This window comes from Podarcis melisellensis (assembly GCF_964234715.1).
Source record: "Podarcis melisellensis genome assembly, chromosome: 6".
In the NCBI taxonomy this organism is placed as follows: domain Eukaryota; kingdom Metazoa; phylum Chordata; class Lepidosauria; order Squamata; family Lacertidae; genus Podarcis; species Podarcis melisellensis.
In genome coordinates, this window is record NC_138538.1 from 6061057 (window position 1) to 6074727 (window position 13671).

Below are 13671 nucleotides of genomic sequence, written 5' to 3' on the forward strand. Positions count from 1 at the left end.
ACATTCAAAACCCAACAAGCCTGCTATCCCAGCTGTCCCAGCCTGGTTAGCCCCCTAAAAACTCTGATACCCCATTTTTAAATACAATATACTCCCATTCAGATTCCTTACACTGCATTTAAAATCAAAATCGCATTTGGATAGAAACTGTTTCTCAGACGGCTAGTCCTAGTCTTTATAGCCCTGTACCTTCTTCCAGAAGGCAGAAGCTGAAAGAGATCATTTCCGGGGTGTGCACTATCCTGCACTATCTCTACAGCTTTCTTATGGCACCTGGAAGCACAGATTTGATCCAAGGTGGGAAGAGTGCACCCAACTATTCTCTCTGCAGTCTTTACAACCCTGGACAGCATTGTTTTATCTGCCCTGACTCTTCCAACATACAGCTTTATTGGAGGTCGAGGCCTGGCGTTATGAGAGAGAAAGTCTTTCCTCTTTCCCCTTTCCGTGCGTTATTTTAAGAACTTCTATCACGTCTAAAGTGGTTGCCTTTCTTTGCAGAGGAGGTTCTGCCTTGCCCTCCTTTCGCCCCTGAATTTTACACAGGTATTCGGCACTTCCTGCCACCTCTTTGCTGTGTCTGACCGGTAGTGGAAAAAATTGATAAGCAGCCTTAAGCAGATGGTGTATTTCTTTCTCTCTTTTTTGGTCTTTTTCCTTTCCTTGTTCATCTATTTTTTTAAAAATTAAGTCTCGCATTTGGAAACCAAATCTTCTGCCCCTCCTCTTCCTCAGCCTTCCTCCCCGGAGAACAAAAACGCCGGGTGACCAGCTCAAAAGACACACGCAAATCCGCACCAAAAAAGCAGGCAGGGCGGAAAATGTCACCGGCTCCTTTCATTGCGCTCTCGCAGAATCAAACAGGAAGCAGACAAGAGAAAAAGCGAGAAGAGAGAGGAAGGGAGAGGAAGGAGCGCAGCCCAGCTGAGGTTTTTCAAACGGGGAGGAGGGCAGCCTTGAAGTGGCTTGACATTTCCAAGATGTGGGGGCTATTGTGCCCCCAGGCGCCCATAAGGAGGGCGCCTTGAGGGGATCAAGGCTCGGAGCTGAGGTAAGGTGTGGCAGATCCAAGCGGAGGGATCTATTTCTGGAACGGCGTCTCCTAAAAACTTTTCCTTCTTCTTTCAAAAAAGCATTTCCAGACATATAGAAAAATGTATGTGTGTGTGGAGAAAGCAGAAAGAGAAGTTGTCTCTTCTATTCGGCTGGGCTCCAATTATTTAAACGCTTTCTAACTGCTCCCTCCCAGCAATTCTATTCTTCGTCGGGAACGGAGATGTTCTGGACCTCCCCAATTAGCTGGTAACTCGAACAGCATAAACAGGGACGCAGGTGGCGCTGTGGGTTAAGCCACAGAGCCTAGGGCTTGCTGATCAGAAGGTCGGCGGTTCGAATCCCCACGACGGGGGGTGCGTTCCCGTTGCTCGGTCCCTGCTCCTGCCAACCTAGCAGTTCAAAAGCACCTCAAAGTGCAAGTAGATAAATAGGCACCGCTCCGGCGGGAAGGTAAGTGGCGTTTCCGTGCGCTGCTCTGGTTTGCCAGAAGCGGCTTAGTCATGCTGGCCACATGACCCAGAAGCTGTATACCGGTTCCCTTGGCCAATAAAGCGAGATGAGTGTCGCAACCCCAGAGTCGGTCATGACTGGACCTAATGGTCAGGGGTCCCTTTACCAAACAGCATAAAATGGCCAATGGGTGACTGCAGGTTCAGGTTTGTGGAGAGACTGGGGGATATGAGGGGCAGTGGGGGCTGAAAGAGGGGAGGGTTGTCAGGCAGGGTGGGGTGGCGTGGCTCAAGGGAAGGTCCCAAACCCAACCCCAGTCATGTCTCCATGGGGGACTGAGAAAGACCCTGACTGAAACCCTCGAGGGTTGTTGCTAGCTGGTATAGGTAAAAGGAAAGGGACCCCTGACCATTAGGTCCAGTCGTGACTGACTCTGGGGTTGCGGCGCTCATCTTGCTTTACTGGCCGAGGGAGCCGGCGTACAGCTTCCGGGTCATGTGGCCAGCATGACTAAGCCACTTCTGGCGAACCAGAGCAGCGCACGGAAACGCCGTTTACCTTCCCGCCGGAGTGGTACCTATTTATCTACTTGCACTTTGAGGTCCTTTCAAACTGCTAGGTTGGCAGGAGCAGGGACCGAGCAACAGGAGCTCACCCTGTTGCGGGGATTCAAACCACCGACCTTCTGATCGGCAAGTCCTAGGCTCTGTGGTTTAACCCACAGCGCCACCTGCGTCCCTCAATAGCTGGCATAGGCAGTGCTAAATTAGAAGGACAATTGGTCTGATTCAGTACAGCTTCCCATATTCGTGGTAGCAAGCTGAAGCCCCAAACTTGGACTACTGCAAATGCGCTCTACGTGGGGCTACCTTTGAAGGTGACCAGGAAACTGAACTAATCCAGAATGCGACAGCTAGGCAGGTGACAGGGAGTGGCCACCGGGACCACATAACACCGGTCCTGAAAGACCTACATTGGCTCCCAGTACATTTCTGAGCACAATTCAAAGTGTTGTGCTGAGCTTTAAAGCCCCAAACAGCTTCGGTCCTGTATGAGGGAGCATCTCCACCCCCATTGTTCAGCCCAGACACAGAGGTCCAGCTCCGAGGGCCTTCTCACAGTTCCCTCCCTGTGAGAAGTGAGGTTTCAGGGAACCAGGCAGAGGGCCTTCTCGGTAGTGGTGCCCGCCCTGTGGAACACCCTCCCACCAGATGCCAATGAAATAAACAACCACCTGACTTTTAGAAGACATCTGAAGGCAGCCCTGTTCAGGGAAGTTCAGGGAAGTTTTTAATGTTTGATCTTTTATCAACAACGTGTTTATTTTGTTGGGAGCCGCCCAGAGTGGCTGGAGAAACCCAGTCAGATGGGGGGCGGGTATAGAGAACAAACTATTATTATTATTATTATTATTATTATTATTATTATTATTATTATTACCTGCGCTCCCCGATTCTCCACCTGAAAAGGCTCCTTTCTGTTTTGGGAGGTTGGCTGGGTCAAGCCAGGCGGGAACCTTAAAATTCTTATCACAGGACCAAGTGGACTGCAAGAGCACTTCAACACAGAATCTGAGGGCCTTGTCGTGCAGGGACAGGGGGCAGCGATCCCTGTAAGGGACGGCTGCATATCCCTGCATTGCGGGGGGGGGGGAGGCGGGGTTGGTCTAGATGAGCCCCAGGTTTCCTCCCAACTCTGTGACTCTGCGATAACGCAGATAAGTGATGGCCCTTTGCCCCCTGACCATCAGATCTCTGTCCGTGTATCCGGTGACCATTCTGCAGGAATTTGTATGTTTCAACACACAAATACGCACACACACACACAAACAAACAAACACACAGCCTCAGCAAACAGCCGGCTTAGCAGCACCGGTTATTAAGATGCATTTTTGTCCTTGCAGACAGAAAAAGGAGGACACACAGATAGGGAGAGAGTTAGGACGAGCCCTTACCTGACGCTGAGTTCTCTCTGTCGCGGCAACACAAAGAACAGCGAGCAAACCCCGTATTAAAACAGTGGAAACACCAGCAGGGCATTAAAGAGGCAAAAGGGGAAATAAAAACACAGGGAGACATGTTTTCCCAGGATTCACAGCACTTGGAGCAGTTAGCATCTTTATTATTATTATTATTATTTTTTAAAAGCACCAGCTGCGATTTCAGCTTTGCTCAGGGGGCAGCTCTCTTGGGGGGGCCGGGGGCCGCTTTTCAAAGCTGCCACAACTAACCACGCAACTACGTTTCCCAAATAACGCCACGTCTGGCAGGTCCCCCCCCCAAAAAAAATCCCCGTAGCGTACATATTTAATTGGATTTAGGATTTCGCTCAAATCAAATTTTTCTTACGGTGTCTCTGCAAGACTGAAAGGGTTTTTAAAAAAGGAAAAAGTACGTGTGGCAGGGAGAAAACAGAAGGGGGGGAAATATGCCTGAGCCCTAAACTGGTAAAAATAACTGTGAGGAGGGAGAGATTGGGGGGGTGCAGTCTGAATGGAGCATGTTGCAGGGATCCGTTGAATGCTCGCTCTGAACACCCACACGGTGTGCAAGCCCATGGGCCGATGACCAAATAAAGACATCTTAAGTCAGCTGAAGCCACTGGAAATGTCAGCCTGCCGTTCAGCTTCAGAATCCATCAGATCTGCCGAAGTTCTGTGGCAGCCCCCCAGGTTATGGAGTTTCCTCCCTGGGGATACTGCTCTGGCCCCATCCCTGGTGACTCTCAGGAAGGCAGAAAAGAAAGTTTTATTTCACTTCAGCTCTTTGAAATTCAGCACTGAAGGTTTCAAGCCTGCTCTTCCTGGTTCTTTCATGCTCTCTGTTCAAATTCTGCCACTGTTTAAACTGGTTTCCTGGTGTTTTCCTTTAAACTGCTCTGGGGTGTTTCCAGCAGCCGGCAGCAGGTATGAAATTGCGCTTTACAGACAAGAAGTTTGCATAAATATTATCTCTGAAGAAGAAAAGCGAGTGGTTTTTGAGCAGCCTTCCTGAAGCTGCTGGCCTCTGGATATTTCGAACTATAACTCCCACAATCCCTGGCTGTTGCATGCACTGGGAGTTGTAGTTCAAAAACATCTGGAAGGCCCCGTGCTTGGGGGGGGGGACTATTTTAGGGGGTGCAGTTGAGTGCCACAGGCGTCTTAGTACTGCCTCCTGGGCATGGGAGACAAATGGTTTCGTCATATCCCCCCTGTTAGTATGGTTTAGTCCTTGAATTAAAAATTACGATTTTTAAAAACTGCAGTGAAATCAACTGAGAGCACCTTTCAGAAATTTGACCACAATGTTTTTTTGCCCATTGTTTGCTCCATATACTGAGCAGCCCCAAGTTGCAGATTTATTGCTAACCGCCCCCTTCTCCCCCCAAAATGAGTTGAAAGCTTTTCCCCACCCCGCGAGAGCTGCAAACTGAGCAAAGAAGCTGGACAAGCAAACAGCTTTTTAAGAAATAACACAGAAAACGGGGACGGGCGGTTGGAATAAACACATCCAAATACCCAAACTGACAACCTGGTGGGCAACAGAGGATTTCATGCGGTTAGTTTGCAAGTGAGTTCCGGAGACCTGCCCCCACCTTTGGTGACTTTCGCCCCCCTCCCCCCAGTCATTCGGGGGCAGGTCCCAAGAACCTTCTCAGACAGGACAAAAATGAACTTGCCACCTATATATGCATCTCAAGAGGTGGGCAGAGGCTCTCCGGTTCCTCCTTGGTTGTCTTCTAGATTACTGATCCTTTTTGATGGTCCCTAAATGGAGGGGTGGGGCTGCTCCCCCCCACCACACAAAACTCCCCACTCCACTTCTCAGAAGGGTCGGGGTGGAGTGGGAGCAAATTCCCCCTTTTCTGGGATTTCCCAATTAGACCAGTACTTCTCAAATTCAGCTGCAGTGGCTTCCTGTATTATTTATTTGCAAGGACAAAGAACTGGTGGCTCTCCAGATTCCCCCCCCCCCCCGCAAAGGCTACAAATCCCATCAGCCCTGAGCACTGGCCAGGCTGACAAGGAATGATGGGAGTTGGAGTCCACTAGTATCTAGAGGGCCGCTCTCTGCAGTTGGGTCTGTTCCACACAGTTAGTTGACGTGGGGCTGATCCTCACCACAGGATCGTAGAATCTGATCCATTGCTGAGAAGCAATTTGATGTGAGCTCGGAGCTGCTGTCCAATCAAATACTATGCGGTCACACTCTACCTCAGTTCTGTTGGGCAGTGCTGCATAGTGGTTAGAGTAATAATAATAATGCCACCCTTCTGCTTTGGTCAGGGCCGTCTTAACCATAGGCGGCAGGGGTGCAGGGCACCCGGGTGCCAGGCTCTCAGGGGTGCCAGACTGAGAGTCCGGGCCCTGAGAGTTGGAGTCCGGGGAAGAGCCCACCCATTGGTTGGAGCTCCGCTGTGGGCTCTTCTACTGCGGGCGGCTCTGCGCTGTGCGTTCGGGGGTGAGCAAGCTAGCGAGGCGCTGAGGTGGCCGGCTGGCTCCACCATCCTGCTCACCTGGGATTGGCATAGTGCATGCTCTAGTTATCTCTCGCTTGGACTACTGCAATGCTCTCTATGTGGTGCTACCTTTGAAGCTGACCGGGAAACTGCAACTAATCCAGAATGCGGCAGCTAGACTGGTGACTGGGGGCGGCCGCTGAGACCACATAGCACCGGTCTTGAAAGACCTACATTGGCTCCCAGTACGTTTCCGAGCACAATTCAAAGTGTTGGTGCTGACCTTGAAAGCCCTAAATGGCCTTGGTCCAGTATACTTGAAGGAGCGTCTCCACCCCCATTGTTCTGAGGTCCAGCGCCGAGGGCCTTCTGGCGGTTCCCTCACTGCGAGAAGCCAAGTTACAGGGAACCAGGCAGAGGGCCTTCTCGGTAGTGGCACCTGCCCTGTGGAACGCCCTCCCACCAGATGTCAAAGAGAAAAATAACTACCAAACTTTTAGAAGACATCTGAAGGCAGCCCTGTTTAGGGAAGCTTTTAATGTTTAATAGGTTATTGTATTTTAGGGTTTTGTTGGAAGCCGCCCAGAATGGCTGGGGAAGCCCAGCCAGGTGGGCGGGGTATAAATAAATATGATTATTATTAATAATAATACGCTGACACCTCGGGTTGGTTTGTTGCACTGGGCTCTTTATGTTCCATTTTCTTTTGATGAGCAGAGATAAGTGTGGTGTCAGCTCTCTAAAAAAAAGGCAACAACTTTGGGGTTCTCCCCCTAAAAAAAGGTCATTAAGTCTGGGAAACCTGGGGGGGCGGCGGGCAGATTTTTGCACCCCGGCGCCGCATATGCTTAAGACGGCCCTGGCTTTGGTTGTGCCAGCCTTGCCCCAGTCTAACGATGCCGACAGATGTTGTTGGATTCCAACGCCCACCTGCCTCAGCCCACATGGCCAATGGCTGGGGGGTTTATGGGTTGTTGTAGGGCATCAACATCTGGAAGGGGCAAAGTTGGAGGAAGCCAGGGAGAGTACGTTGGATTAGGACTTGAGCCGGTTGGCATTTGGCTGCCCGCAAAGTCGCAGAGCTCTCTGGGCGATCTCGGGCCCCTGGCCCACCTCACAGGTGGAGAGGATCAAATGCTCAAGGAGTGTAGGAAAACAGAGAAGAGAACCTGATAGGTTGCCTTAGTTTGCCGGAGGAAGGGCGAGATAAAGACATGGAAAATGACATTTGCAGGCCTGCCCAGAGAATTTGCATGAGGACAGACTTCCCCAAGATGGCCTCCAGATGTCTGGAATTTGACCAGAAGGAGAAGACAGCCTTGAGAGATCCCTCGTCCCCTTTGCTAGACGACTGGGAAGCCTGGGCCAAGTATGGAGTCTGATCCCGAATCTCTTTCAGCAGAATCTGAGGGTCTTTGGAACACGTTCTGGGAAGAGGCCGGGGATCCTTGCAGACCCCACCGGAAAACCCACCCTGGCAGCTCTGTTTGCCTGAAGACGTGGAAGCAAAGGAGGGGCTTGCAAGAGTCCCCCTACCCAACCGGCACACCCAGTGTTCAGCCCTTCTTCCTGCCCCGTCCCACGGCACTTCTTACCTCTTCCAGCTGGCTGTGGACATGCTGCACGATCAGATCGATGGCGACGGTGTTCCCACTGCCTGGAGCGGAGCAGAGAAAGAGAGAGAATTGTGGATACCTGTTTCCTAACAGCTATGACCCGGGAAAGCCACTAGAGGGCAGCAGAACACAGTCAACCAGTATGCAATCGAATTAACATTGCAATGTCTCTTGTTTACGGAACCGTTTGCCAACGTGGTGCCCTCTGGCTGTTTTTTTGGATGACAACTCCCATCAGCTCCAACCAACTGGGACCGAAGGGATTTATAGAATCACAGAATTGTAGAGTCTGAAGGGACCCTGAGGGTCATCTAGTCCAACCCCCTGCAGTGCAGGAACATTTCACCCAACGTGGGGCTCAATCCACAACCCTGAGATTAAGATGCTCTACCAGCTGGGCTCTCCCTGCTATTCCGGTCCATGACATGTAGTCCGAAGCAGCTGGAAGGAACGCTGCCTTGGATAGTTGCCGTCTTTTTCTCAGCTGGTAGAGCAGGAGACTCTTAATCTCAGGGTTGTGGGTTCGAGTTCCACATTGGTCAGGGGGTTGGACTAGATGACCCCCAGGGTCCCTTTCAACTCTACAATTCTATTATGTCTCTGTATATGCTGGAAGCTACCCAGAGTGACTGGGGCAATCCAGTCAGATGGGCAGAGTACCAATAATAATAATAATAATAATAATAATAATAATAATAATAATAATATCTCCCCCTTGTTTCTGATGTAGATCATCACCCACCCCTTCTTCCCTGGTGGGGGGGGGGAGTCATGCTTTGAGGAATCGGATCCCTCCCCCGGTGGCAGTAAATAAGCAGATCAAACAAAAGGAGCATTCTTACTAGTTAGTTTCCTTAATAATCACAGCGAGAGACAAAGGAATGCATCTCTCTCTAGAAATGGTGTTGCTCCCAGTTAAAGTTTACCCCCTCCACCCCCATTATTCTACATCACTCCTACGTTGGGTAATCTGAGTTTGTTGCCATTGCGCTTTCTGTTCTATCACTTTCCAAGCCCGTCTAGTCTTAGGCGAAGGGGGGTCAGGAACACTTTCCAAGGACACTGAATCTGCCAGCTGTCTCTCTCCTGGTGTTTCCTTTTCCAGCTGTTCCTCACCCAGTATTTCCCAGCTTTTCCCCTCTGGACTATGCCCCTCTGCAAACCGCTGCTCTAAATCAATACTGTCCTCCTGTCCTTGGGAAGATTCAGAAAAGGGCCATTCCTCCTTAGTCCAGCCCCAGCCCCTTGAGGCTCACCATACCCATCATGTCTCATAACCACGGAGAGCTTAAGTCTGCGCAGAAAACACACAGAATTTAAGCATTGGACAAGCTGTTGTCCCGCCAGGCGAGACCAGAGAAGGGACACCTACCCCGAGGGACGACAATGTCCGCCAGCCGCATGGTAGGCTGGATGTACTGGTCGAAGGCCGGCTTGACAAACTTGTTGTACTGCTTGATGACGCCCTCGATGTCCCTGCCGCGCTCGCCAATGTCCCTGCGGAGGCGCCGGACCAGGCGGATGTCAGAGTCTGTGTCGACAAATATCTTCATGTCTAGAAGCTGGAAGAAGGGAGAAGGGATGAGGCACTTGCAGATATTCCACTTACTGAATACAATGTGTTCCCAGGGAATCACTTGTTATGGCCTCAGTCCAGCATACCTGAAGGAGCGTCTCCACCCCCATCGTTCAGCCCGGACGCTGAGGTCCAGCTCCGAGGGCCTTCTGGCGGTTCCCTCACTGCGAGAAGCGAGGTTATAGGGAACCAGGCAGAGGGCCTTCTTGGTAGTGGCACCCGCCCTGTGGAATGCCCTCCCACCAGATGTCAACAACTACCAGACTTTTAGAAGACATCTGAAGGCAGCCCTGTTTAGGGAAGCTTTTAATGTTTGATGCATTACTGTATCCCTGCTCCTGCCAACCTAGCAGTTTGAAAGCACGCAGTGCAAGTAGATAAACAGGTACCACTTCGGCGGGAAGGTAAATGGCATTTCCGTGCACTGCTCTGGTTTCGCCAGAAGCAGCTTAGTCATGCTGGCCACACGACCTGGAAAAACTGTCTGCGGAAGCGGACAAATGCTGCTCCCTCAGCCTGTAAAGCAAGATGAGCGTCGCAACCCCAGAGTCATTCGCGGCAAGACTTAATTGTCAGGGGTCCCTTTACCTTTGCCTTTACACAAGGGTTACGCAAATTCAACATTAGGTCACTTTATCAGACACCTTTCCCAACACCTCTTAAGTACCCATCACCAAAAGAACAATAAAACTCTCTACATCTCCTTGCCCTCAGGACTTGTCTGGAGATGGGCTTTCAGAACACCTGACTTGCTCAACTGGATGTCTCTTGTTGCTTGGGGAATTATGACAGGATGCCCTGATCCTGCTGCCTACGTGACTTCCTGCTTTATGGTTCATGGAGGAAGCTGGAGCCCAAATTCACCTTTCTTTAAGGGTTAAAATGGCGTTGGAATGAGGAGAGTCGGTTAAAGTATGGATTTTCTACGTATTTATAAAGCTACGTATCTTCTCTGAGCTGTCAAGTCGAAAGGGTACTTTCAGGCATCATATTTGTAGCATTGTAACAACTTTAAAGATATGCACCCCCCCATCATTTCCGTAACAGCTGTTAGTGGTGCTCAGAATCCATCAAAGCCCGCCCTTAACAACATTGCAAACTCCACATTTTAAAGGAGAGCAATGTCAGGGGAGAGGCTGAGGTGCTCAACAGCAGAGAACAGCTGAAACAGGGGAGCTGAGAAGATTTGTTTGCAAAAGTGGAGCCCACCCTGGAGCTCTTGGACTGTGGGCAGGAAGTACCAAGGCTTTCTCCATTCCCAGATTTGTCTTTTACGCAAGAGAAGCAGCCAAAAACCACCCACTCCCCTCTCTCTAGTGCAGATGCTTCTCTGCTGACAATCCCCCAGCTGGCCACTGGAGGTCACTGTTGCCCCAAGATTGCCCAACTGTGAAACAGACTATTAAGGGAACGTCCGGGATACATTACAATTTTTATTTGTGATCGTCTTATTATTTATTATTATTATTATTAGTAGTAGTAGTAGTAGTAGTAGTAGTAAATTGTGTTTTTAATGTGTTTTTAATGTTGGACAACACCCTCTGATCTTTGAATAACGGGGCAGTATATAAACTGAAATAATAATAATAATAATAATAATAATAATAATAATAATAATAGCAGCAGCAGCAGCAACAATAATCCTTAGGGAGCTGCAGGACACTCATTGTGCCTGTGGTCACTCCTTGTAGGGAGACAAGCTTTGTGCCCCAGGTCAGACCATTTGCCCACCTAGCCTTGCTCTGTCAACTCAGACTGGCAGTAGCAGATCTTTGAGTTCTCGGGCAGAGAGAAATCTTCCCTACCCCCTGCTACATAAGGGACGCGGGTGGCGCTGTGGGTTAAACCACAGAGCCTAGGACTTGCTGATCAGAAGATCGCCAGTTCGAATCCCCGCAATGGGGTGAGCTCCCGTTGCTCGGTCCCTGCTCCTGCCAACCTGGCAGTTCAAAAGCACATCAAAGTGCAAGTAGATAAATAGGTACCACTCCAGTAGGAAGGTAAATGGCGTTTCCGTGTGATGCTCTAGTTTGCCAGAAGCGGCTTAGTCATGCTAGCCACATGACCCGGAAGCTGTACGCCGGCTCCCTCGGCCAATGAAGCGAGATGAGCGCCGCAACCCTAGAGTTGGCCATGACTGGACCTAATGGACAGACCCTCCCCTAAAAGGAATCTTCTGTCTCCTTTTTTTCACGACTTCAATATATAAATAAAAAAGAGGTGCACCTGAGCACTGGCAAGGGCCCTCACTTTCTTTGCAGATAAAAATACCAATTAAAAAAACAGGGTTAATGGGCCATTTCTGAAACACCAGGGATCCTGCCATACCTTCAGGAGTTCCTTGTCTGCAAACGCCATGATGCCTTCAAATATGATCACATTGGCGCCGTAGAGTGTTTTCTGGAAAGAGAGAGGCACGCCATGAAGACAGGATAAACAAGCAAAATGAAACAAGCAGGTGGGTTTCCAGTGCTTGCTGGAAAGGAGAGGAGGGCAAGCCTGGTTCAAATGTGCCAGCCGAACACATCTGGCACGCTGCCCGCGGTGTTTGCCCAATGGAGGCTTCCCTACCACCTTGGCCCTCTTCTCCCTCGCAAGAAGCTACAGCCGCCTGGGAGCCACTTCCATTCCAAATACAACGAGAAGGGAAAAGGGAAGGAGGGGACAAGGAGCTTCAAAGGGGGAGAGCGGAGGTTCGCCCGTAAGAAATATTGGATTTTAAACAGGCGTGAAACTGCTTGCAAATAAGGAGGACACAGAAAAGAAGAGGGCGGGAGCGTTCCCATCAGATGACAAACAGATAAACAGCTGTATTTTTCGCTCCATAAGACGCACCTGCCCATAAGACGCACCTAGTTTTTAGAGGAGGAAAACAAGAAAAAAAATATTCTGAACGAAACAGTGGGCGCGTGATTTTTTTGGGTGCGGGCTGTAGCCACAGAGATGTGATCTGATGGTGAATTTGGGGTGGCCCAATGCAAAAATCCTGAGGATCCATGTGGATCCATGCTTTGTAACCACGTTTTTGCACCATTGCAGTTCCGGGAAACATTGAATGTGTGATTTTTTTTTGGTGCAGGCTGTAGCCATGGACATGCTATGTGATCTGATGGTGAATTTGGGGTGAATCTGGGGTGAACCAATGCAAAAATCCTGAGGATCCATGGGCATTTACCTCCTCCTTCTCAGGCAGCCTCCGCTAGCATCCCTTATCTCTCTTCCGATCCCAACGATCAGCTGTTTCCTTTCAACACTCCCTTCCCTCCTTAGTGCCTTTTCCTTAGCTGGAGCAGTTTTTTGCTCCTCCTTTTCTTTTAATTTCTCTCCTTATTGCTTTAGTCTTCCTGTTTCCCCCCTTTGCAAGTTTGCTGTCTTTACCTCTCCCCTCCCAGGCAGCCTCCTTTATCTCTAGTGTCCCTTATCTCTCTCCCCATTGGCAAACGATCAGCAGCTTTGTTTCAACACCCACTTCCCTCTTTCAAAAAAAAAGAGAGCATGGTCTGTTTTTTGCTCCTGGGCAATTCGGCTCCGGGGACCACACATTTGCTCCATAAGACGCACAGACATTTCCCCTTACTTTTTAGAAAGAAAGATGTGTGACTTATGGAGCGAAAAATACGGCATATGTGCGTTTTAGAAAACCTATGAAGGCAGCCCTGTGTAGGGAAATTTTTAATGTTTGATGCTTTACTATGTTTTTATATTCTGCTGGAAGCCACCCAGTGTGGCCAGTAAATCAATAACAACATTATCATCACCATCATCATTATTAGGGGAGCTGTCAAAGGGAAGCTGGCCTTTGGTGAGATCAGGTTTTATGTAAGGGGTGGGGTGAGGCTGTGGTTTCCCTAGATGTCGATGGGCTCTCAACCTTTCCCAGCCCCCAAACCAAACCTGGAACCTGCGATTCCTCCCAGCCAGACGCTAAGTACAGAGAAAAGTGTGGAGGAGTCAAGGCACATATGAACATAGGAATATATATTTCTGCAGCGGATGTATGCAAGGATGTAAGCCTTCATCAGAATATGACTCCAGGCTGACCGCCAAAAGGATACGCAATCAAAACGGAATGACCTTCTGCGGCTTTTACAACTTTTCCTTGCAAAGAGCAGGGTGTTATCTCACACGAACAAAGGTGTTCTTGTCCAAACATGCCGAGATCACAAGAGCTGCGCTCCAAATGTAAAGAACATCTAACTTTACCGTATTGGCTCGAATATAAGCCACACTTTTCTTTCCAAATTCCGACCGTGAAAAGTTAAAAGTGCGGCTGAAATTCGCGACCTTAGAAAAATTGGCTTTCTCTTCTTTTTTCAAAACAATTTTTATTGAATTTTACTTTATATTCCACACAATCATCATGACTTCCCTCACCTTGCCCTTCTGGTTCTTTAAATATTTATTCCTCCTGCCTGTTTTACTCTACTTTAATTTTGTAATCTGTTGCATTTACAGAGATATTGCAAAGAAGGGGACTCACTAGCAGGATTTGAGTAAACACTTACAATTAAGAAAACAAAGATAAAAGTTAAG

The 13671-nt window shown here is 49.3% G+C and overlaps 1 protein-coding gene across 1 annotated transcript in view; it reads right to left on the reverse strand.

The window, feature by feature from the left end:
* Positions 1 to 13671, reverse strand: part of UCKL1 (uridine-cytidine kinase 1 like 1) — a 57044-nt gene that overhangs the window by 18116 nt on the left and 25257 nt on the right. The window contains 4 exon segments of the mRNA XM_081916926.1: positions 3461 to 3477; positions 7542 to 7603; positions 8935 to 9124; positions 11467 to 11538. Coding sequence (XP_081773052.1) covers positions 3461 to 3477; positions 7542 to 7603; positions 8935 to 9124; positions 11467 to 11538 — 341 coding nt within the window.